This window comes from Panthera tigris, chromosome B3 (assembly GCF_018350195.1).
Source record: "Panthera tigris isolate Pti1 chromosome B3, P.tigris_Pti1_mat1.1, whole genome shotgun sequence".
Taxonomy (NCBI): Eukaryota; Metazoa; Chordata; class Mammalia; order Carnivora; family Felidae; genus Panthera; species Panthera tigris.
The window spans coordinates 39,559,331-39,585,794 of NC_056665.1; the positions used below are offsets into that span (position 1 = coordinate 39,559,331).

A 26,464-nucleotide genomic window follows, 5' to 3' on the forward strand; every position below is an offset into this window, starting at 1 on the left:
AAGAGTGGAAGCATTGTCTGTCCTGGCACGGTGAATTTGGGCAATCTCTTCCCCTGTAAAATGAGGATGATAATGACACTACCTGCTTGGTAGGCCTGTTACGAAGATCAAGTAAATTAATACGGAAAACACGTCAACAGTGTCTGGTACTGTTGTTATTCTTCTTCCGTAGATCATAGGCTCCTAGGGGCGCAGCCGGTCCCCATGCATTCCACTGTGACAACACTGTACTGTGTACTAAGTGTGATCACCTGATTAGCGTTCTGAATCTCTTACTAGTTAGTGGCTCTAAGACAGGGACCTTGCCTGTCTTATTCATGACTGAATCAATCCCCAGAGCCCAGGACAGTAGGCTGTATATTTATTGATGGAATGAAAAAGTACATCCCAGTGAGCAGATGCTCTGGATAGGGTACCTGAGCTACACATGAGATCAGGAGGGTGCGGAGGAAATGCCCACTCACATAGGTTTATGTCATTTTAGAGACAAGTGCTGGAAAAAGACCATGACCACTGAGGAAGAAAAATTGATATACTTTGTTCTACAAAGCTGCCTCATTTGATACTCTCCCTGGAACAGGGTGGCAGGACAGATATGGCCATTCTGGCTCTGACCCTCATAGTAACATCAGGGACTGAGGAAGGCAGGGTTTAGAGACTGGACAGGACAGCACAGAGGCCTTTCCTTTCCCTCTGCATCTCAGGGCTTTTCCTGTGGTTCTTTTAGAACAGGAGGAAGAGGGAATGGGATTTTTTGCCTGATGTAGAGGGTTTCTGGCTGAAGCTGGTTTATTTCTGGGCTACATCAGGAGTTGCTATTGACCCAACAGTTTCAGAGTGGAAAGTAGACAAGATTGGGCAGGGGTTGCAAAGTCAAATGCCTTTGGTGCCTGGGTGGATAAAATTAAGTTACATTAGTTCTATTCAAAGTCAGTGGAGAGTAATGAGGCCTGTGTCTGGACAGAGAATGATTGACCTATCAATAGGCATTCCAACGTAAAGCAATTTTAAAATATTAAAATGTAAATGAAATGGGCCAAATTTGACCTACAGGTACTACTTTACAACATCTGATAAAGGAAAAAGCCAGAACAGGAGCAAATCTCCTAAGGTCTCTCAAAGTCAGCTTTCTCATTTATAAAACCTGTGGGGGTGATGTAAGAGGTCCAGTGGGAACCTGTGGAAAAGCACTTGGATCTGTCAGGCACTGAACTGTGTCACAGCCCAAGACCTTTTGTTTATATTGTTTTAATTGTTTATATAATACTGTGTATAAGAGGTCAAAAAATGACCACACAGCTGTCACTGTGGGAATAAGCAAAATAAGCCCCAAAACATCCCATAACACCCTGTAATACTTCATCTCCTTAAACCAGTGGCTGGGGCCCTACCTGAGGCAGGGAGTTTGCAGGTGGTGACACTTCAGGTTAGTAATGGTTCAGAGTCAGGGCTTGGGCCTTCTCAAGGACCCATCCGGGTCCTCTAGGCCTGGGGTCTAGAGGAAAAATCAGACAGGCACTATCAGAGGGCTTCAGTGTGGCCATACAGGAACCCACACAGTACCAGTCTGATTAACAGCTCCCCACTGAGCAAATGAGAAACAGCCTATTAAGTAAAACTCACTGTCAATCTGGGGCGCCTGGGTGGCTCAGTCGGTCGGGCGTTTGATTTCGGCTCAGGTCATGATCTCACTCTTCGTGAGTTCAAGCCCCGCATCTAGCTCTGTACTGACAGCTCAGAGCCTGGAGCCTGCTTCAGATTCTGTGTCTCCCTCTCTCTGCCCCTTCCCCACTCACACTGTCTCTCTCTGTCTCAAAAATAAATAAACGTTAAAAAAAATTAAGAAAAATACTCACTGTCAATCTGATTTTACAAAGGAATACCAACTGGGGGTTGTTGGGTGGCTCACTCGGTTAAGCTTCTGACTTCAGCTCAGGTCATGATCCCACAGTTCACGGGTTCAAGTCCTGCATCAGGCTCTGTGCTGACAGCCTGGAGCCTGCTTTGGATTCTGTGTCTCCCTCTCTCTGACCCTCCCTTGCTTGTGCTCTTTCTCTCTCTCTCTCTCAAAAATAAATAAACTTAAAAAAAAAAAAACCCACAGAGGAATACCAAATGAAGCAATGGTGAGATTGTATTTTTCTTTTTTTTTTTTTAACGTTTATTTATTTTTGAGACAGAGAGAGACAGAGCATGAATGGGGGAGGGTCAGAGAGAGGGAGACACAGAATCTGAAACAGGCTCCAGGCTCTGAGCTGTCAGCACAGAGCCCGACGCGGGGCTCGAACTCACAGACCGCGAGATCATGACCTGAGCCGAAGTCGGCCGCTTAACCGACTGAGCCACCCAGGCGCCCCTGTATTTTTCTTATCAGTTGACAAAGACTAAAAAATGTATTATCCAGTGCTGATGAAGTGTGTCTCAATCTGGTACAGTAGCACATGAGACCTTGTTAAACTACAAGTTAGATCATGTCCCTGTTCTACTCCAAACTTTTCAGTGCTTCTCCACTTCAGTCAGAGGAAAAGCCCCCACAATGGTCTACAAGGCAATGCTTGTAAGAGCAGAAATGGAAAGCTATCTAAATGTCAATGGAAAACTGATTACATAAATGGTGTCATATCTTCCCAGTAATCAATTATATAGCAGTTCAAAGGCAGAAATATGATGCCTAAGATATACTAATGAACGAGAAATAATAAAAACAAGACATAAAACAGTATATATAACATTACTGCATTTAGTTTAAAAATATTATATTCCTGGGGCACCTGGCTGGCTCAGTCAGAGGAGCACGTGACTCTTGATCTTGGGGTCATGAGTTCGAGCCCCACGTTTGGTGGAGAGAATACTTAAATAAATAAACAAACTTTAACAATTTTAAAGTATTATATATTTAATACTATTATCTATATGTACATATATACATACATAAATACATGTTACACACAAGTATAGACCAAGTTGCAAAAAGTATGTATGAATGGCTGTACTTTTGTCATCAGTAGTTACAGAATGAACAAAACCAAACAAAAGATTCTCTGATATTTCATGCCTTAAAGCCAGTGGTTGGAACCACCCTTGAGGCAGGGAGATACATATGGTTACTTTCAGGAAGGGAAACACTTACTTCTCACTTTATATATTTTAAAACTGTTTGAATTTTTTCCCTTTATAAATGAATTACTTTTATAATAAAGAAGTTTTGTTTTGCTTTGTCTGCTTTTTCACTGAAAGATGCTACCAAAGTGGTTTTTTTTTGTTTTTTGTTTTTTTTCATTTAAATCCAAGTTAAGGGGTGCCTGGGTGGCTCAGTCGGTTGAGCGGCCGACTTCGGCTCAGGTCACGATCTCACGGTCCGTGAGTTCAAGCCCCGCGTCGGGCTCTGGGCTGACGGCTCAGAGCCTGGAGCCTGCTTCCGATTCTGTGTCTCCCTCTCTCTCTGACCCTCCCTCGTTCATGCTCTGTCTCTCTCTGTCTCAAAAATAAATAAATGTTTAAAAAAAAATTAAAAAAAAAATAAACCCAAGTTAGTTAACATATAGTGTAATGATGGTTTCAGGAATAGAATTTAGTGACTCATCACTTACATATAACACCCAGTACTCATCCCAACAAGGGCCCTCCTTAATTCCCAGTGCTCATTTAGCCCATCCCCTGACCCAATACCCCACCAGCAACCCTAAGTTTGTTCTCTGCAGTTAAGAGTCTCTTATGGTTTGTTTCCATCTCTGTTTTTAACTTATTATTCCTTCCCTTCCCCTACGTTCATGTTTTGTTTCTTAAATTCCACATATGAGTAAAATCATATCATATTTGTCTTTCTCTGACTGATTTATTTTGCTTAATATAATACATTCTAGTTCCATTCATATTGTTGCAAATGGCAAGATTTCATTCTTTTTGATTGCTGAGTAATATTCCATTGTGGAATGTCAATTCACATTTGGGCGCTTTCCATACTTTGGCTATTGTCGATAGCGCTGCTATAAACATTGGGGTGCATGTGTCCCCTTTGAATCAGCATTTTTGTATCCTTTGGATATAATACCTAGTAGTGCAATTGTTGGGTCATAGGGTAGATCTATTTTTAATTTTTTGAGGAACCTCCATACTATTTTCCAGAGTGGTTGCACCAGTTTGCATTCCCACCATCAATGCAAAAGGGTTCCTCTTTCTCCGCATCCTCGCCAACATCTGTTGTTGCCTGAGTTGTTAATGTTAGCCATTCTGACAGGTGTGAGGTGGTATCTCATTGTGGTTTTGATTTGTATTTCCCTGACGATGAGTGATATTGCGTATCTTTTTATAAGATGCTACCAAAGTTTTAAAAGGGTGAGGGTGAGCCCAGCAAGATAGATGCAGACCCAGATCATGAGGAGTCTTTAACAATTTAGAGTTTTGTAACACTTCTCAAAGGACAAGGTATCCCAAATAAACAAGTTCAATTCTACTTTCTTAGACAAATGTAGTATCAAATTTTCTCTGCTTTCCCCTTTGATTTTTTCCCCCAAATAATCTCCTCCTTCCTTCCTATCTTCTTTCCACAAATGCATACTCGGTGTCACATGCCAGACCCTTGGCAACCAAGGCTCACCCCTATTTGCAGAGCACAGATGAAGTCAATTGGAATTGGAATTGTATAAAATCCCTTCTTTGTTCAGTGAGTCTTTCTATAATTTCAGAATAGAGAGAAACTTTTCATTTTCTCAAATGTTGTGGAAGGAAGTATTGAGAGCAATTAAAAGAGAGAATGTTATGGTTTCTTCATCAAATACTTTGCAAGAGAAAAAAGACATGGAGGGAGGGAGAAACCTATAGATGATCAGAGACTTCAGGGATTGCAATGTCTGGATCATACTTGGATCCTGACTCAAGCAACCGAAGTGTAAAAAAAGTAAAATTTATTTATTTATTTATTTATTTATTTATTTATTTATTTATTTATTTAACGTTTATTTATTTTTGAGATAGGGAGAGACAGAGCATGAACGGGGGAGGGTCAGAGAGAGAGGGAGACACAGAATCTGAAACAGGCTCCAGGCTCTGAGCAGTCAGCACAGAGCCCGACGCGGGGCTCGAACTCCCAGACCGCGAGATCGTGACCTGAGCCGAAGTCGGATGCTTAACCGACTGAGCCACCCAGGCACCCCAAAATTTATTTTTTTAATGTTTATTATTTTATCTTTGAGAGAGAGTGTCAGAGCATGAGAGGGGGAGGGGAAGAGAGAGAAGATCCCAAGCAGACTCCATGCTCAGCACTGAGCCTGACTTGGGGCTGGATACCACGACACTGGGATCATGACCAGAGCCAAAATCCAGAGCTGGATGCTCAACCGACTGAGCCACACCCTGTGCCCCCAAATTTATGATATTTATGAGACACCTGGATATTTGAAAACTGACTGGGCATTTGACGATATTAGGGACTTATTGTTCATTATTTTAAATTTTATAAGGATATTGTAATTATTGTGGTTTTAAGTCCCTCACTGTCAAGAGAATGCAAAGGCAAGCCACAGACTGGCAGAAAATATTTGCAAAACACATATCTGACAAGTGTTATCAAAAATACACAAACAACAACACTTAAAATTCAAAGAAAAGAAACAATCTGATTTTAAAATGTGCAAAAAACCTGAACAGACCTTCACCAAAGAAGATATACAGATGGAAAGTAAGCACATGAAAATATGTTCGACCTCATATATCATTAGTGAATTACAAACTAAAACAATGAGATAGCACTACACGCCTATTAGAACGGCCAAAATCAAGAACACTGACACCACCAAATGCTGCTGAGAATGTGGAGCCGCAGAAACTCTCATTCATTGCTGCTAGGAACGCAAAACAGCACAGCCACTTCAACACAGCTTGGTGGTTTTTCACAAAACTAAACATACTCTTACCATACGACCCAGCAATCTCTTTCCTTGGTATTTATTCAAATGAATTGAAAACGTATGTCCACGCAAAACCTGCACAATGATGTTTAGAGCAGCCTTATTCATAATTGCCCAAACTTGGAAGCAACCAAGTATTGCTAAGCAAAAACAGCCAATGTGAAAAGGCTACATACTGCCGGATTGCAACTCTACAACACCCAGGGAAAGGCAGAACTATGGAGACATTAAAAAGATTAGTGGTCACTGGGAATCAGGCTAGAGGGAGGGATAAAAAGGCAGAACACAGGATTTTTAGAGCAGTGAAAATATTCTGAATGGTGCTACAATGGTGGATATCTGAACCTCCCTCTGAGCCTGAGTATCTAGCACCTATGAGTGGTTCTGTCACTAACCTTTACTTTGCCACTCTGACTTTTAAAGCCTCTGTTGACAGCAGTCCACTGTTTTATGGCAAAAAAATTTAAAAAAAAATAAATTAAAAATGAAAGGATGATAGATTATGCAAAGGAAGTTGTTTATTGATTCTCTTTAATGTGTGTGTGGAAACATGCAAATGAGGATCCCTGGAGTGGGACAAAGAAATTCATTAGCCAGCTACAGCTTGAAAGACATCTCCTGTAAGACCTTCTAACTCTTTGTGTTGATGTTCTTTTTTATAATCACTGAACAATTTTCCAGTTTTTAATGGGATTCTGCTAAGAATTTAAAAATAAAAACAAAAGCACTCAACAGTTGCCTTAAGTGACGTAGCCCCCTTGGTAGGTCTATCTTTTACCATTCAATTTTAGTAAATTGCCCTTTTGCTTCCCTAGTCTCCTGAAAGCCTGTATTCAGAACTAGGTTACCAAAATCTGATCAACCATCAGCAAACTAATAAACGTAAGCTTTAGGACTGAGGAAGGTAACGAATCAGTCCATGGAGCTGAGCTGGAACTACCAGGAGAACAGCGACCCTATGGCTGAGCCATCACCACTTTAAGTGTAACTAGACGACTCCCTTGCCCGTATATTCTGGGCCACATCCCTCCCACTAGGGAAAAAGTTAGAAATTGTGACTAAGTAGGGGTGCCTGGGTGGTTCAGTTGGCTAAGCATCTGACTTCGGCTCAGGTCATGATCTCACGGTTCAGAGTTTGAGCCCCACATTGGGCTCTGTGCTGACAGATGGGAGCCTGGAGCCTGTTTCAGATTCTGTGTCTCCCTCTCTCTCTCTCTGCCCCTCCCCTCCCTCTCTCTCCCTCCAAAATAAATAGACATTAAAAAAAATAAAAAAAGAAATGGTGACTAAGTAATCAGAAAGCAGCCTTACTTACTCATTATGCTCAAGCATTATAAGGTTTTGAGACAGTGAGGCTGGCCAAGTTGGGGAAAGAAGTTCTGAAGCAAAAAGGACAGTCTGTAGGTGCTTGGGCCTTGGTGCTGGCAGGGACAGTCCCAGGGACTGACTCCTCTTCTGCCACCTTGGATAGAAGAAGAAGAAAGAACTATAAGCAAATGTGATGAGGGACCATAAGGCAGGCTGAGGGCAAAGTACAAGGTAGCATACCCTCCTCCTACAGGTGACATATGTGTGATATTCCTCAGGCACTCCTGGCTGCCCAAGGACAAAGGAAAGGACAGAAAACAAATGGTTAAACTGATAGGGTCTCCATCAGTATACAAATATCTTAGTAAATTACAAGAAAAAGGCAATCTTATCAATAACTTAATCTCCAGTAAACTATAGACTCAGTTTCCTGGAGCCCCAACATCACTCCTCCATAGTAATATGGGGAACAAAGTCAAAAAGGAAATGGCAGGTAAAATTAAATTTCCTTATAACCTGAAGGCATTGACATATACTTGAGGCAGGCAGAGTAGAACTCCAGGAACTCCCTACTGTCTTAATGTTAATACTTTGCTAGAGGGAAAAACAATTTTAGCTTGACAAGAGATAGGCCTCCAGTAATCTGTGAGTCCTCTTGGGGCACCTGGGTGGCTCAGTTGGTTAAATGTTAAGCATCCGACTTTGGCTCAGGGCATGATCTCACAGTCTGTGAGTTCGAGCCCCATGTTGGGCTCTGTGCTGACAGCTCGGAGCCTGAAGCCTGATTTGGATTCTGTGTCTCCCTCTCTCTCTGCCCCTCCCCCACTCATGCTCTGTCTCTCCATCTCTCAAAAATAAATAAACATTAAAATAATTTTTTAAAAAAGAAACTTCCTCTTGACCTCACCTCTCCCAGCCCCATAGTGTATAACGAGTCACTCTTCACAACCACAGTGCAGTTCTTTCTGCCCACAACCCTGTCCCCATGCTTTAATAAAATCACCTTTTTTGCACCAAAGATGTCTTCAAGAATTCTTTCTTGGCCGTCAGCTCAGAACCCCCATCTCCCCAAACCCCATCAACTGGACCCTGTACTCTCCTACAGAACAAGCTGTGAAAAGTCAGACAGACTGGGTGGTTCAGTTCAAAGCATCCTCCCTCCTGGACTCAACCTCCACTCCTCCCACCCCTGCCCCAATTCACCCCATCCCACCGACTAAAAGAAAGAGGCAGAGGCCTTTTTCTGTTCTCACTTGTAACCTGTGTGGTACAACATGATTTTTTGAACCACATCTACCCACGGCCTGATGGCATCCATTCAGGCCTATTTCTAGCTGGCATTTCCTGGCTCCCTACGTGGCTAGACCTGGCCCACAGGTTGCTGTGGGACACCAGGCGGCCAGAGGTGAGGCAGGCGAGGGCTCATGGTGCCTCACGGGTAAGTTTAAGTGCAATGCACCTGGCATTGTAGGGAGAGCCCACTGAACCTTCCCCCCGCCCCCTCGCCCCCTCCCCCCCACCCCGTTCCCTTAAAGAAGGAGTCGGGGTGGGGGGTGGGGGGATAAGGTGAGTCTCGCGCTGAGGAGACCAAGAGAGAAAGTCTTGACTTGTAAACTGGCTCAGGTCAGCTAAAAAAAAAAAAAAAAAAAAAAAAAAAAAAAAAAAAAAATGTGCTTAGCCGTTAGGAATTGCAGTTAAAAAAGAGTTTGCAGAGGATTCTGTCAACTGGTTCGTAGGATATTGACTGATGGGGCTGAAGAGTGCGGGCGACGAGGAACAAGTGCCAGCGAGGGAGAGGCTGGTGCACCAACGGGCCTAGGTGCGTGAGGTGAGAGGAGTGTGAAGAGCTCAGAGTTACCAGAAAGGGGAGGAGGTGGGCAGGAGGCCAGGAGGCCAGGAGGCCAGGAGGCCAGGAGGCCAGGGGTAAAAAGGGAAGCACCCGAGAAAGGACGGGGAGGGAAGGAGAGATGAAGGCGCGCCCCCTAGCGGCCCGACTGCGCCAGAGCCCTGCCCCTCATGCCTTAAAGCCCCGCCCCAGCTCCGTGAGCCGTCTGGCGCAGGCTTCCCTGCTGTCGCGCGGCACTATAGTTCCGGCCGTGGTGCACCGGCGGAAAGTTTACGCGGACGGACTGCGCCGGCGATGGGCGCGGGGTGAGTGGAGGTGGCTGCGGTCTCGGGCTGTCCTTCGTTGCTTGTTGGAGCTGCAGGAGAAGGGGTCAGGGGTGAGGAACCACGCGGAACCAGCGCCCGGCCTTTCCGCCGCCCCGCGCGGTCTCTGCGGCACCAGTTCCGGGCCCTGCTTCGCGGCGTCTGCTCCCGGGCTCCCCTCGCTCCGCGGCTCGGGGTCGTCGGCCGCGCGTAAACACCACGATTTCGGCCCTTCCCTGGGCCCTGTTCGTCCCCTCTACCCATGAGAGACTTCCCGATCAAAAATTTTGTTTTGGGCTGATTTTAAGGTAAAAATACACCCCTCCAGCTGCGATTCAAATGCAGGCGTGCTGTATTTCCAGGCTGAAGGTTTCGAGATGAAGTTGTATCTGAGAACCTCAGGGCAAGGGAAGTCAGGCTGACTCAGAAACCTGAGGGTAGGTGAGGACCCGAACGTGAATGGGCGGGCGGCTAGAAATCCGAGTGGAATCCAAACTGCTGAGAACCAATTCTTTACGAATGAGCCAATTGTCACCTGCTGGGAAGAATTGCAAATGTGTACTTCTGTGACTTGGCCCTAAGGCCAAATCAGGTGGCTAGGGTCTATTCTCAGCAGTAGACTGACCTTGAGAAAGGAGACCTACAGTTGTCTTTAGCCATGTATGTAAACAGTACTTACGGGGAAAGGTGGGGGTGGGGCGGGGAGGTGCGCATTAGCCCAAGTGAGAAATGCTTCGCGTTCTCACAAAATTGCTGGACTGTGGTGGGCAGGATTTTTTTTTTTTTTTTTTAAAATCGGGGCTAGACCGCTTGAGTGAATCATCCTTCAAGAACATGCAGTTCCCTCATTTACTTCTGTGCTTACAACCTGGGTACTAAAATGGTTTCCCATGACATTGCCACTATTAAGAAGGTGGATGGACACACATGCATCAGTAAGGGGAAAGAGTCAGCACTCGAGGTGTTCGCAGAGAAGGCAGGACTGCCAGCCGTGGTCGCCCAGTGCGGTGTTACAACCGATTTCGTGGGCGAGAGATGCTTTCGTGTACCTGATCTAAATCTTTGTAGCCTGTTTCTCAGTTTCCTCTAAGAGTTGAGGAAGTACTTCCCATAATCTCCAACTTTCAGTGACAGGTAGGCCTCCACGCAGGAATAGGTCTACCCATGAGATTCTACTTGTGGGAAGAGGCTTAGGTGTCCCTAGTATCTCTGATTGAATGAGGAGAGAAGGAAATGTGTTCCTAGTGTCCAGAGTTAAAATTTATCATGTGTTTTGCCAAAGAATTAATGTTACATCTGATGATGAGGGGTAGTCATTATGAAACATTTGTCTAGCTCACACTATGTGCCAGTTACTGTGATAGGTTCCGAGGAGACCATTGGTGGGCAGTGCCCTTTTATTGAATTTATGGCCTAATGTAGTATAGTTGAACCGATATTGTACAGGACCTCACCTTTTGAACAACACAGCTAAGACCCAGAAAGGAAATAAAAAAGACTGAGGAGGTGAAATATTACCAAGTTGACACACATAAGCCCATACATTTGACAGGAGAAGAAACCCACAGACTCACTTTGGACGCAGTTTTAACAAGCTTGATTACCTGACTTTCCAGCCCATAGTAGCCAAGAAGCAGCAAATTAGAAAGAGGAGGATGATTATAGGGGATTACTGAGGAAAGTAGAATGCAAACTTATAGGCTAAAAATTAATTATAAAAAGACACCAAAACAAAACACAACAGCCTGGATACCTTGAATATAACACATTGTTTCTTTTCTTTTTTTTTTTTTTTTTCTTAAGGCATTGTTTCTGTGTATGTTCTATATAAGCCCTGTTTTTTGGGGCCTTAATGATAATTATGTAGAAAAAGGTAAAATGGGAAACACAGGGTTAGCAAATTAAACTGAATTCTTTGCGCTGGTACTTTTCAACATCTTTAATAAGGCCTGAACTCATTTTTCTTGGAGCATTTCTCCAGAACAGTGTTCCGCAGCATGTACTTGGGGGAATGTTGGTGTAAAGAAACCTATCAGAGTACTAGGGTGTTGGGCAGTATTGGTGTTTAGACGGGTGATGCCAAGTCATCATAAGAGATAAATTATGTTCAGCACACAGTGTTTAATGAGGCAGAGAAGAAAGATACACATTTTAATTTTGTCTATCAAAATGGTGAAACATTTTGGAATTTTTTTTAAGTTTACTTATTTATTTATGTATTTATTTATTTTGAGAGAAAGCATGAGTCAGTGAGGGGCAGAGAGAGAGAGAGAGAGAGAGAGGGAGAATCCCAAGCAGGCTCTGCACTGTCAGCACGGAGCCCACTCGGGGCTCAAACCCCTGAACCACAGATCATGTCCTGAGCTGAAGTTGGACGCTTAACTGACTGAGCCACCCAGGTGCCCCAACATTTTAGAATCTTGAGGAGTCTGGAAAAGTAATTTATATCTCTCATTTAATCTTTGTTGATGTTAGATACATGAGGCATTACTATATTTGAAATGTATCTCAGGCCACTATGTGGTAAAAAGGCTTTTCCTACTTGAGTCCCTGACTCCCATTTATAACATTGCTTCCCTGAACCAGTATGTTCTAAGTTCCCAGCAGCCTATGTAGAAATGGAATTTTAGAATATCACACATTAGCAGTTGGATATTTTAATGAAACAAGCAGCCTGGCTACTGTTAAGTGTGTTTAAAGAAAGTTCTAAAAAAGAAACTAATGAGTTTTTAATGAGTATTATCCATCCAGTGTGTTCCCTAATTTTATATGCAGTATAATTTTTATGAAGTTGTAATCAGTATATACATAGAATGCTATGACCTGCTTTTCTCAGTTACTGGTATTTTGTGTAAATATTTTTCGTATTTACATACGTGTCTTTTATTTATAGCTATATGAGATTTGATTATGTCAATAGAATGTAGTTTGCTTAGTAACAGTAGCAGCAAGTTGTGTCCCCATGAACAGGTCTGTATATCTATGAACTATGTTCTTTATTTTTGAGAATAGAAATGTTTTCTCCATTTATTCTGCATATTGACTTTTATACACAATTTCATAAGATAATGCCAGCTGTCATTCACATTCTTTAATTTTGTGCTTTTCCTTCAATTAAAGTACTGTTGCCTGATTTATGTACAGTGCATACTACTGAGTGTGTTGCTTTTGTAATAGTTAATGATTTCCAGCTTTGTCTGATTTGGATTATGACTCTTCTAACCCTTTCATTTTTATATTTTGCATTCATTTTAATAAAAAGGGCACCAAGCAACACGATAATTAAATAAACACATATACAAATACTGCTGTATTCATTAAGATAGTAATAATGCCCGGGGCCCCTGGGTGGCTCAGTCAGTTGACCATCTGACTTTGGCTCAGGTCATGATCTCATGGTTTGTGAGTTTGGGCCATGTATCTGTCTCTGTGCTGACAGTGTGGAGCCTGCCTGGGATTTTCTCTCTCCCCCTCTCTCAGGCCTTCCCCCCACCATGTGTGCCTCTCTCTCTCTAAAAATAAATAAATAAATTGAAAACAAGAAAAATACTTATGTGGTCCTTGATTTATGGCCATTTAGTGGGTGATTCTAGGAGTCTTCCTCACAGGGAACTAAGCTGCTTGCTTCCCTCCCATTGAACTCTCCACAGATTTGCCTTCACCTCAACTTAAATGTGGTTTGCCTTCACCCATTTCTGCAAAGTTTGGTTAAAATTATGGTGGGGTAAAAACAAAAAACAAAAAACCTTTTTCTCTCTGTGACATGTAAGACCTAATCATGTTTATTTTCTACAGCATTTTTCTGTTGGTAGCTGTGTGTTTGCACTCTGACTGGGAACACTGGGATCACTTTCATCATGCCAACAGTGGTGGTAATGGACGTATCCCTTTCCATGACCCGACCTGTGTCTATTGAGGGGTCTGAAGAATACCAACGCAAGCACCTAGCCGCCCATGGTTTGACGATGCTGTTTGAGCACATGGCCACAAATTATAAGCTCGAGTTTACAGCCCTGGTGGTTTTTTCATCACTCTGGGAGCTGATGGTTCCCTTCACAAGAGATTACAACACACTTCAGGTACAAAAAGGAATAAGTGTTTGCAATACAAGGCTCAAATTTTTAGGGAGGAGAACAGTGTTACCATATTGCACTGAATATTTAGAATTTGGGATTATTTAATGTTAAGTCTATAAATAAAATATCTATAAAACAAAGATTCATAAACTGTAAGCCTTATGCCTTTGGTAGAGCTATGAGTTCGAGCTGTGAGTTGTTACTTTATTTTCGTCTCTCGGTTTTCTGGAATTTTTCTGTGGAAAGGAGAGCATGTGAAGATGTAGTGCCCCATTTTCTAAATTCAAGGTCTTTAGGTGCAATACTTGATTATTTTCTACTTTCCTATAAACCAAGTAGTTGAAAAATGGCCCTTCTTATAAAAACCTTTATTCTAGAGTAATTGTAAATTATATTTCCTCTCCAATAAATAGCTTTGATTTACAGATGGCAAGAAAGTATAATTTTTAAACCTTAATTGTTAGGTGTCAGTTCAAAAGATGTTGTCTGTGAAATGCCAGAAAATTTACTTTCTGACAACATCTCTAAATCATATTTCCAGCAGTACCTTGCATAGTGCCTTGCCTATAGCCAATAAGTGTTGAATTAAAACAGTTTAGGGGCACTTGGGTTGCTTTGTTCGTTAAGCCTCTGACTTGATTTTGGCTCAGGTCATGATCTCAGGGTTGTGAGATTGAGCCCTACGTTGGGCTACGCACTGGGCTTGGAGCTTGCTTGGGATTCTGTCTCCTTCTGCTCATGTGCATGCGTGTGCATGCTCGCTCTCTCTCTCAAAATCAACCAATAAAAGAAAAGAAAATAGTTAATAATTGCTGGGTAGGTTAGAAATCCAGGATCAGTGTAATGTGATTTTTTTTTTTAATATAAGTAATAGCATTTTGTTAAATCATTTCTTTTATTATCTCACTTTCTTAATGTTACCTAAAAGCTTTTTAAAAATTGCACTGGATTTTTTTTTTTTTTAAGTTTATTTATTTTGAGATAGAGAGGGAGCGAGCATGAGCTCAGCACGGAGCTCAACACAGGGCTCGACCTGGGGCTTGATTCCACAACCACAACATCATGACCTGAGCCACCATCGAAGGTCAGACGCTTAACTGATTGAGCCACCCCAGCACCCCTGCACTGGATTTATTATAAATGAGTAGTAAACTAAGAGTTTTCGGATGTTCAGTAGTTCTGAAATTTAGAGAATTACTATCTAAGTTGTTCATAGTAGTGATTAAGATCAGGAGCCCTAGAGTCCAATTAAGTGGGTTTAAATCTAAACTCTGCCAACTCTAGGCATGTGACCTAGGAAAGTTACCTCATCAATCTGTACCTCAGTTTCCTCATTTTAAAAATAGGTTAATAATCTGTACCTTACAGTGTTGTGATAATTAAATGCATGTAAAGTGCCTAGGTTGATGTTTAGGATATAGTACTAAATTTTTGTCATTTTTTTGGTGTGTTTAAAAGTTCTTCATTTTAGTTACTTTCTTCAGGGTTCCCTTACAAAGCTATGAACTTGGTGGATTGTTCACTCATACTTGATAAGAGAATAGAATAAGGGGAAGTTGTTTTAATTGTCCTTTGTGGTTGAGGAAGCCTGTCTTACCATTTTTCTTTGAGAAACTATGCTTTTGGGCTCTCAGAAACACAATGTCCCCTGTGTAACATTCATGATTTGAATGGTTTATGTTGTTTTCTAATAACAGATTAAGACAGTAAAGAATAATGAGCAATTTTATCTTTTATTCAATTAGGAAGCACTAAGTAATATGGATGATTATGATAAAACCTGCTTGGAATCTGCATTAGTTGGTGTTTGCAATATTGTTCAGCAAGAATGGGGTGGTGCAATTCCTTGCCAGGTAATGATCAATTCTTTTTCATTGCCCTAAGTTAAAACCATTAACCACTGAGGTGCTTCGATTTTCTTTAGGCTCTGACACAGCATGCATTGTAATTTCTATAAACTACATTATACACGATTGGTATCTTTTTAAAAGAAGGCACTAAGTCAACACTACCATGCTCAGAAAACAGCAAAATTATGCCTTGAGGAAAGCATTCTCCTAGTAAATTGGCTTATTGCAAACCAATATTGTTTGTATAAAACACGAAGTGCTCACAGTAGAATTTTAGAACACTTCCTAGAAGGGGTAATTATAATTTTGAATGATACAGTTATAAACATCAGTACATTATACTCTGTCTTCATTATCTCACTGTAGCATTTATTTAGCAAACTTAACCATCTCAACTGAGTTGTCTAAAAATGGGGGGAGTATGAATGTCATATATCTGTTGCCCTTTACTTAGAGTCCACAGCAGGGTCCGCATTAGCATCAAGTCAGAACAGAGTATTAAGATGAAAAGAGAATTGGAAGTTTGCTATAAATATTAGGTACAGACATACCTCAGAGATACTGTGGGTTTGGTCCAGACTACCAGAATAAAGCTAATATTGCAGTAAAGTGAGTCACATAAATTTTTTGCTTTCCCAGTATGTATAAAATTGTTTATACTATATTCTAGTCTATTTAGTGTATAATAGTATTATGTCTAAAAAAAAAGTACATATCCTAATTTAAAAATACTTTATTGCTAAAATGCTGTCAACTGAAAGTTGTAATCACTGACACAGATCACCATAACAAAGATAGCAATAATGAAAAAGTTTAAAATATTGCAAGAATTACCAAAATGTGGCACAGAGACATGAAGTGAGCAAATACTATTAGAAAAATGGCACCAATAAACTTGCTCAGTGCAGGGTTGCCACAGACCTTCGATTTGTAAAAACTGTAATATCTGTGAAGCACAAAACAAAAACACAAAACAAAAACAAAAAGAAATACAATGACGAATATGCTTGTGCTTTGAGAAGTGGTACCATATTTTAAAGGAGAAAACAAAAAATCACTAACAGAAAAATTATAGTAATCTACAACAGGAGTCAGCAAGCTTTTTCTTTTTCTCTTTTTTTTTAACTTTATTTATTTAAGAGAGCGCATGCACACACATGAGCAAGCATGAGCTGGGGAGAGGCAGAGAGAGAGGGAGGGAGAGAATCCCAAGCAGGCTTTGCAGGGCTGTCTCACAAACCATGAGATCATGACCTGAGCTGAAATCAAGAGTCGGACACTTAACCAACTGAGCCACCCAGGCACCCCAACAAGCTTTTTCTGTATTTTAGATGTTGCAGATGTCTGTGACGACAACTCATTCCCACTGTCATGGCATGAAAGCAACCATAGATAAAAAGTAAATAAATGAAAAGCCTGTGTTGCAATAAAATTTTATTTACGAAAACAGGCAGTGTGCCATAGCATATGATTTTTTATTATATGGTCAAACATGGATTCTTTAGTAGTGTCAATGGCATAACTGGTATTTATTTTTTAAGATTGTGGTTGCCTGGGGGTGAGGGATGGGTTAGGGGATTGACTTAAATGAAGCACAAGGGAGAATGGAAAGTGACAGGACAGAACTAGCCTTTATCTTGATCGTAGAAGTCGTTGCTCACTAAAGGCAGTTGTTGGAATTCCTAGAACTGTATACTAAGAAGGATGAGTTTTATTGCATGTGAAGTCTGTCTCATGAACCCAACTTTTTTTTTGGTTTTTGGGTTTTTTTCTTACTGTCAAACCACCCTGTTTTACAGAGTATGAACTCATGGGTTAATGAAGACCCTGAGCTGCTATAAAGGTTAAATCACTTTAGCAAATGCCATAAATGCCTTTAGATCAGTTTATTTTCAGAAATAAACATATTTGGCACCTTCATAAACATTTATTTGGTAAATCTGCATACAGAATTTCTAATGTCCTAACAATATACTGAATAAATGAAATTTTGTTGTCAGTATCTTCTGAACTAGAAGCTAGCTGGTAGCACAGTTTCCTTTGCTACTTCAGTCATTTTAGAGAAGAAATTCAGAAAATATGTAACAAGCAAGATCTTGTGTACCATGCAGACTTCTGCCTTTTAATATTTTTTCTTCCTTTGCAAAAGGAAGAATCTGAATTTGAGATGTACTGTTCCCTGAGGTCATGGGGCTAGGCCTGGATCCACTTAGATTTGTTTGATAAGTTTTGGAGTGAATCAGGTCCAAAACAGTGTGCTAGGTGTGGAAGTTATTAGTGATTGTTTTTATAATCCGTTGCTATCATATAGATTTGTTTTAACATGGAGTTTTATTAACCAAGGTTTTAGACAGCTGGACCATGTCTTCATTATCTCAGTGAAGTCTGTCTCATTTTGATATTACATGAAATATTTCCATTATCACAAAGCATCTGAAAAAAGTAGGGGCAGAAGTAAATCATTATATAGCATTTGTTCATAGAAGAGGACATTGCCTTGTAATAAATTGACTATCTTCCCAAAAGATGACATCCCTCCAGGAGACTGCCATTGAGCATTCTTGGGCTTTAGAAACAAGAGCCAATCTTGGTACTTCACATGGTTGCAGTCACTTAATACTGCTTTAATGGCTGTTTTATCAAGTACAAGTCTAGAATAGGAAAAGCCAAAACAATCCTCCTCTGGAATGCTTGGAAAGTCTACCACCCTGTAGGGTCTCTGAAGCAATGAGGAAAATGATTTGTAACCACTGTCTCTATTGTTGGTATAGTTCGAAGGCATTTTCAAATTACAGGTTGATTAAGAATGTATTTTAAAGGTTTTATACATGTCTGGTTAAATGGTTTTTATGGATACATTTTTAAAACACTTGTCATTTTTAAAAAATATTTTTAACGTTTATTTATTTTTTGAGAGAGAGAGAGAGAGACAGAATCTGAAGTAGGCTTCAAGCTCTGAGCTGTCAGCACAGAGCTCAACACGGGGCTCGAACCCACAAACCACGAGATCGTGATATGAGCTGAAGTCGGATACTTAACCGACTGAGCCACCCAGGCACCCTGAAACACTGGTCTTTTTAATTGACCAGGTAGAGTTTGACATCTCTGAAAATAGTGTCAAGGTTCAGATTTCCTAGGTCCACGTAAAATAGATCCTCATGTCATTCTTGACGTCCAGTGCCATAGGGGCCCACCCCTTAGCTAAGAGATCGAGTTCTAGTTTTAATACAATTAAGTAAGAATTGATTATATGATTTTAAGTATTCATAGGTAGGTACTAGTTTTTTTGTTTAATTATATAAAATACAGTAAAATGCATAGATCTTAAGCACACAGTTCCCTGAGTTTTGACAGATGCATACACCTATATAACCACTATTCCAGTAAAGGTCTAGAACATTTCCGTTATCCAACAAAGTTTCCTCAACCCCCTTTCTAGTCATTATCCCCCTATACCCAAAGTCTCCTGTTTGATTTATCTTAGCTTTGTTGCATCTGTACTAGAACTTCATATAAATAGAGTCCTACATTGTGTCATCTTTCACTTGACAAAATGTTTTTGAGATTTATTTACCTTCTTGCTTATCTCCCTGAAGAGATGGGCTTTTCAGTGTAGGTGCAATTAGGGAGAAATGAAAACATTGCTAAATGAGACTGCTTTAAATAAATATGTTATTTCATGTACAAACCTCTCACGCTTTGCAAACAGGTTGTTCTGGTGACAGATGGCTGTCTTGGCATTGGTAGAGGGTCACTGCGGCATTCCCTAGCTACTCACAGTCAACGAAGCGAGAGCAACAGGTTTCCACTACCTTTTCCTTTCCCATCTAAGTTATACATCATGTGCATGGCAAATTTGGAGGAGGTAATACCAAGTTCTTTTTAGTTTGGTTAGATACATCTTAGGATTTTATTTTTTAGTATATTCCATTAATAGTAATATTGTGTATATTATGGCATTGAACTCCATTGGTTTCAGCTGAGGCTGAAACCTCAAACCTTATATTTGAAAAGACTCTAGGTCTGTAATGCTCTTTGGAGGTTTAGAGGTTGCCCATCTCGGGAAACATAGCTGGACTTGTTGTTTATCCTACTTCCCACAGAGACTCTTCAGATGCCTAAAAGTCAAAATGTTCTTTTTGGTGTTAAGACATTTCTCTCGTTTAGGAATTCTTATGTCCATTCCACCAGAAATGTTGACAGAAGTGTGCTTGAACTTTTTCAGTAAAGTAACACTACTGATACATGTTTTATTAAACTCTACTTCCTGCTTTTCTCATTTCTTTGGGAAAGTTAGTTAACCTTTCTTCACCTCAGTTTTTCTGTCTGTAGAATGTAGATAATGATGGTTCTCACCAAAAGATGTTAGAAACGCCTTGGAGGAAAGATACTGTAAATACCAACTGTGGTCACTTCTGAGAATCTTAGTAAAACTTTTTGAATGAAATAGCTCTACTGGTATCATTTTATATAACATTCCTCTTAGTAACCTTGAATCAAAATTGTTATAGTTATTTTTCTCTCACATTGTTAAAAAAATCATTTCTATTACTTATTGGCTGTGTTATTGTGATGGGTTTGACCTTGGTGTGCTGATAATAATCTGTCATTGTGTGCCACTTTACAAGGGTCATCTGTTTTGCCTTGTAGCTTCAGAGTACTGATTCTTTGGATTGCCTTGAACGTCTCATAGATTTAAACAATGGTGAAGGGCAGATTTTTACTATTGATGGCCCCCTGTGCTTGAAAAATGTACAGTCTATGTTTGGGTGAGTATATCCTTTGAGCTTTTTTTGCCTTCTTACAATCTGTTGTTATAATTTGATATTCCACTATAAGATCTGTTTCATTATTTCTAATTGTTATTTTATTTTTCCCGAGTTGCACAATTGTCAGGTAAAAATTAATGGTAGTAGTGGTTTTTTAAAGTTCATTCCCTTTTAAATTAGGCATGACTGAATCAGCGATGTCTATAGATATTGACCTCCTTACAACAACTCAGCAGTTTCAAAAGATTAATTTGCTTTTGGGCTATTCAGGATTGAAATTTGCTCACCAAAAGTGTCAGACTTTGTTCTATTTCACAAATGGTCAGATCATAGTTTTGGAATCAACTTGAAGGGAAAATAAACTTAGCATCTTGAAAAAATTACATGAAAAAATATGTATCATATTACTCTTCTAATAACAATTAATCCTCATATTCTAGAAAACTAATAGATCTAGCATATACGCCTTTCCATGCTGTTCTCAAGTGCGGCCATCTAACTGCTGATGTGCAAGTCTTCCCCAGACCAGAGCCTTTTGTTGTAGATGAGGAAATCGATCCCATTCCTAAAGTCATCAACACAGGTAATGTGTTTTTTAACTTCCTTCTTAGTTCTTCTGTCATCCTTACTTTCTTGTAACTTCTGACTTCTACTCTTCTCTATCCAAGAGGATTGAAAAGAAATGTAAGTTCTCATACCAGGGTGCTCTTGTCATCACCAGTATGTATATTTTGGGTGGGAGGAAGCATTGCCTAAGGGGTGGCAGGCTGGTAATCTTTCATGGTGAGGTCATGAATTAATCTCCAATCCTAGATAACTATAGCCCACAAATTAAATCGAGTTAGAAATCATGACCAGATTTACTAGTGATGATATCCTTGAAGTAATTCTTAAGAGATACTAAGATTGATTAGCATCATAATTAAGATCATCTGTGAAGAGCTAGCTTCTAAACTTGGCTGTGTGGTTCTTCCTGTGTGATGCTGGACAAATCACTTCCTCTAATTCTGATTGCCTAGGTGCGTGGAAATCTTTAGATGAATCATGGTCTCTCTGAGGTCTCTGCTCTGATATACTGTACCCCTTTAGCCCTGGTGCTTATATTATGAGTAAAAGGAAGAGATGTGCTACTGCTTTTACCTGGTTCGTGCTGATAGTGCTGTGCTTAGCTGAGATTGGCAAAGTGAGTCAAACCTAACAAGAGTGGAGAGGAGAGTTGTCTCCTATTGGTGGGTGTACCACTCAAGGTGGTGGGTGCACGTTATATCATCATTGTCCCTTCAGTGCCTAGCACAGTATCTGATGCTTATAGGTGTTTACTAGATAATTGCTCAGTCAACAAATGATTAAAATTAAGTGCACAGTAAATGTTCATTTCACTCATGGGTGTATAGATTTGAAGGAGTCTTGAGAGTGAAGGGCTGTGCAAAGGCTTTTTATTTTTTGTGTCTTTAAGCTCCTGGCTGTCTGGAAGTAGGGCATCCCTCTCTCTCACTGTGGCTCCTACACTGTGTTAAGCTGTGTCAAGTGTTTTGTTGCCTTCAAACCATCTAGATTCTACTCCCTCCCGTCTCTTTTGATTAGTACCTTTGAATTGGTCTTTTCTTTTCCATATAAACTTTTGGTGCAAGATCTTTGTCCATAGCTTATACTTCTTTTAAGCCACTTTAAAATGCAGGCCTTGTGCTACTCAAATGAAAAATACGTAACTGCTTTATGCTGATTCATTTGTTAGTAAGCTGAAGAAGGTAATGACAACTCTCCAGAGAAGCAGATTTCCTGGTGTGTTTGAAGTACAACGTACTCACTGTGACTCTGATTTTTTTAAAAAATCGTTTTGAGAATATGAGTATGTCTGTGCCTAGAAGAAAGACTTGAAAAGCAATTCAATAAAATATTAAGAGAGGTTTCCTTTGACGGTGAAGAACGACTGACTTTTCTTCTTTACAATTTTTAGTGTTTTTCCAAGTTTTTCTGTTTATATAATCAGAAAACAAACTTAAAAAAAAAAGTACTTTGGGATAAAACTTTCATTTTTTACCTATTAGGTTTTCAACAAATACCCATGGTCTTTAATACAGCTTCTATAAAGCAATCATTGTCATGGTTATATTGCTACCTTGGGTTTATAGATAATATATTTCTTTCTCACAGAAATGTTTTTAACGATAGCTTTACTGTCCCAGGATGGCAGTTCCTCCTGCGACGGTGGCTTGGTGGATGTGCTACACTGCGATGCCCCCTACTGACCAGAGCATCCCTGACTAAACAGGGATTCAACCTTGAAGCTTTCGTCTTGGCTGGGGACCCAGCCTCATAAAAATAAAGTCTAGCTGATTTGTCTTATAACTTAAATCATTAAATGAAAGGCATGTAGTATTATTTCTTCAGCTATTTAAAATGCAAATTATGAATCATCCAGAGAAACTTCTAATAACATTCCTAGTCAGCGCATCTGAATTCCTCACCTAAGTACTGTATTTGTGAAATCTAGTACATAGAAAATAATGTGCTTCTCTATAGCATGAAATAATTGTGTTGATTCCATTTTTTTTCAGATTTGGAAATAGTGGGATTTATTGATATAGCTGATATTTCTAGTCCCCCAGTTCTGTCCAGACATCTGGTCCTACCAATAGCACTTAACAAAGGTGAGTTCTTTTCCTATTCTGGTTATAAAGATGAAGCACCTTATGATCTGAAGAATTGGGGGAAAGGAATAGTTATTGGATCGGGTTTTTTTTTTTTAATTTTTTAATGTTTATGTATTTGTTTTGAGAGAGAGAGAGAGAGAGAGAGAGAGAGAGAGAGCGCGCATGAGCAGGGGAGGGGCAGACAGAGTGGGAAAGTCCCAAGCAGGCTCCACACTGTCAGTGCACAGCCTGATGTGGGGCTCAAACTCACAAACCGTGAGATTGTGACCTGAGCTGAAATCAAAAGTCATATGCTTAACCAACTGAGCCACCCAGGCACCCCTACTGGATTGGATTTTTTAAAAATGGAATGGGGGCCTGGGTAGCTCAGTCATTTAAGCATCTGACTTTGGCTCAGGTTATGATCTCATGGTTGGTGAGTTTGAGCCCTACATCAGGCTGTCTGCTGTCAGTGCCAGGCCCGCTTCGGATCCTTTGTCCCCTTCTTTCTCTACCCCTTCCCTGCTCACATTCTCTCAAAAATACACATTTAAAGAAAAAAAAAAAGGAATGTCTTGGGCACCTGGGTGGCTCAGTCGGTTAAGTGTCTGACTCTTGATTTCGGCTTAGGTCAGGATCTCACTGTTCATGGGTTTAAGCCCCGTGTTAGGCTTCATGCTGACAGCATAACCTGCTTAGGATTCTCTCTCTCCTCTCTCTGCCTCTCCCTCCACTCACATGCGCATGCTCGCTCGCTGTCTCTCTCAAATAAATAAATAAGCTTAAAATTTTTTTTATATAAAAATTGAATGTTGCCTAATATACTAAGAAACTGGTTCTGCTGTTTTAATTTCACGACCATAAAAGGAACCCTTTAAGCTGTCAACCCCTAGCTTCCCATATCCCTCAAGCCCAGGTAACCAGTAAATGTCCTTTTTGTTTCAATAGATTCACCTATTCTGGATGTTCCATATAAATGGAATTCATATAATATGGGAAAATGGGTTTTTATATGGATATAAGAAAACCAGAATAAGAATTTTTCTTATTTATTCCCATATAAGCAATTTATAAGTAATATTCCTTTATAAGCAAATACTCTCCTTCCAAGGCTAGAAACAGCCTAGGAGTATAATTGGGGTCTGGGAGTTTTGTAGCTAATCTCAGTCTGACCTGTTTTCTCTTCACAGAAGGTGATGAGGTGGGTACTGGAATAACTGATGACAATGAAGATGAAAACTCAGCCAATCAGATTGCAGGCAAAATACCCAACTTTTGTGTCTTGCTCCATGGCAGCCTAAAAGTGGAAGGAATGGTGGCAATAGTTCAATTAGGGTAAGAAACTTTGTTTACCTTTGGTTGAATGAAAGGGAGAATCAATTTACAAAGTAAAGGATTTCCTGGACTCTTCTGAAGGAAATAGAAATATTCTTGTCATCTTTTTCCTCTCCCTGCCATACCCTTCCCACCTACCATCACCTTCTAAACTGCTCTTTAAATCATCCCCTAAAGTCAGTATAGAGTGAGCCTTTTTTTATTTATATTGCTTTTATATCCTTTTTCTATTTTCCTCTTTTCTATTTTTATCTAGGAAATCTGGACTTAGTTATAACAGTGCTACTGCTTGCTATGATATCTTATGCAATATTCACAGACTCCTTAGCTATAAAATGAGGAGGCGGAACTAAATGAAAAAAGATGCCAAGAACATTGGTTGAACATTGTATTATGTGCCAGGCACTCCTGTAGTCACTTTACATGTATTAATTCATTAAATCCCTCACAACAACAGTTGTATATAGTGTTATCCCTATTGTATAGATGAGGAAACTGAGGCTTAGGGAGGTCAGGGAACTTGCTCAGGGTCACACAGCTTGTAAACCAAAGAGCCAGGGTTCTTAACTCATGCATTCTGACTCCAGAGCCCATGCTCATAACCACTGTGCTATAACCCTTCCCTATGAGGAAAACCTTTCTAGCTTTCACGTGTGCTGCAGTCTTGAAATTTGCAAAGCCATCTGCTTCCCTCTCTATAATACTTATTGTTAGGAAAGAAGAGGTGACTGATCATCTTCTGGCCATCACCTGGGGTTGACTGGTATAGAAGATGAAGAGATTAGGAGTACTCAAATGAAGCTCCATTTCTACTTGAGTTAAAATTACCTGGTCCAAAAAGAAGAGTACAATTCTTATTAGGTATTAGTTTGCTGAGTTACTTGTACTGGCTCTGAATATGAGAATCCCTTGGGGCCCCTTGAGAGGCGGGAACGGAGTTGGGTGATGGCTTTGTGCCCTTTGTTAGAAGTACTCCCTGTGTTGGTGTTGCTGTGAATGACTCAAGGAGGCAGCTGAAACATAGGTTGCAGCCGTTACTCCTTCCGACCTCTGTGGCTATTTGCTGCCCTTGTGATTTTTTTTTTTTTTTAATGTTTATTTTTAAGAAAGAGAGACAGAGTGCTAGAGGGGGAGGGCAGGGAGAGAAGGAGACAAAGAATCTGAAGCAGACTCCAGGCTCCAAGCTGTTAACTTTACAGTCCCAGGCTTGACATTCTTCTGGTCTTCCATCTTCTCTCCATCTAGTCCTGAATGGCATGGAATGCTCTACTCCCAAGCTGACAGCAAGAAGAAATCAAACCTCATGATGTCTCTCTTTGAGCCTGGCCCAGAACCTCTCCCATGGCTAGGGAAAATGGCACAGTTGGGTCCTATTTCAGGTATAACCCAGATCAGATTTTACTTACCTTGACTTTGTTTTCTGTCTACTATTCTGAATGGCTCTGACTGTGTAGTCAGAGAGCTGTGTGATCTCCCTTAGGGGTGTGCTGTGGTCTCTGATGCTGGATATGTGCATGGAGAACCCCAACAGAATTTGATGTTTGAACTTTTAACTTTATGTCAAGGAAAACCAACATTTAGGTTGCTTTAAGTAAATGTAAATACTTTCGCTGCTTAGGGTAAAAAGATACTGTCTATAAACTTTTTTTTCTCCAGTGCACTATTTTCAAACCAGGTAACCTCAGTCATTCCTAGAGAATTTAATTCCCTTCCTTCTGGAAAGTGTTTTCCCTCACCTTTCCTAACATTACATTCTCCTGGTATTTTCTTGTCCTTTTGTCTTTTTCTCTTGCCTCATGATTTTCAGAATGCTGTTTGCCTTCTTCTCTTAGCTTATTATTCTCTCTTGGTTATTTCGTCAGCCATTACAGCTTCAGCTTCCCCTAGATCCATCACTCTGGTCCTACTCGATCTCTCCCTGGAACTTGCATATTGTATTTCCAGTTCGTAGTTGGACCTGTCCACCTAGATATTCTGCCTTAGTACTAAGCTCAGCATGTTTGTTACGGAAACCAGTGTCTCTCACCCTTTCCCTCACTAAACGATTACTTCTGATTTCCTTGCCCCTACCGATGGAAGCCTAAGTACTTCTAGGTACCCAGGCTCCAACTGTAGAGTCATCCTTGACTTATTTGGGCCCATTTCAATTTCAGGTACATCTACCAAGCAACCTTTCAGGGGATAAAAGAGTTAGCAGGAGTTAGTTGCTCAAAGTCTAGTGGAAAGTGGAATAATAAACATAGACTGGTACAAGATCAGAGTTGGCTTTAATGATCATCTCTGCCAGAGAACTCAGGAGAATCTTCACAGAGGAGGGACACCTTAGCTGGAGTTTGAAGAAAAAGATGTACTGAGCTGATGAAGGCAAAGGGGGCATCCTGGACAAATGGAACACCTATAGAAAAACAAATCTGGAACACAAAGGATGAGGGTAGCGGT

General features: G+C 40.5%; 1 protein-coding gene across 4 annotated transcripts in view; it reads left to right on the plus strand.

Moving 5' to 3' along the window:
* The first annotated feature begins 8,930 nt into the window (after window positions 1-8,930).
* INTS14 (integrator complex subunit 14) overlaps window positions 8,931-26,464 on the plus strand; it is a 31,165-nt gene continuing 13,631 nt past the window's right edge. The window contains exons 1-9 of one of the 4 annotated variants that reach the window (XM_042988609.1): window positions 8,931-9,042; window positions 13,158-13,441; window positions 15,184-15,291; window positions 18,998-19,153; window positions 19,939-20,057; window positions 20,498-20,640; window positions 22,616-22,708; window positions 23,881-24,025; window positions 25,271-25,404. In XM_042988609.1, coding sequence (XP_042844543.1) covers window positions 13,220-13,441; window positions 15,184-15,291; window positions 18,998-19,153; window positions 19,939-20,057; window positions 20,498-20,640; window positions 22,616-22,708; window positions 23,881-24,025; window positions 25,271-25,404 — 1,120 coding nt within the window. In that variant the 5' untranslated portion in view covers window positions 8,931-9,042; window positions 13,158-13,219. Of the gene's footprint in view, window positions 9,043-9,320; window positions 9,671-13,157; window positions 13,442-15,183; window positions 15,292-18,997; window positions 19,154-19,938; window positions 20,058-20,497; window positions 20,641-22,615; window positions 22,709-23,880; window positions 24,026-25,270; window positions 25,405-26,464 lie in introns of those variants that run through there. The other 3 variants (XM_042988610.1, XM_007084522.3, XM_015538632.2) reach the window with 3 other exon arrangements.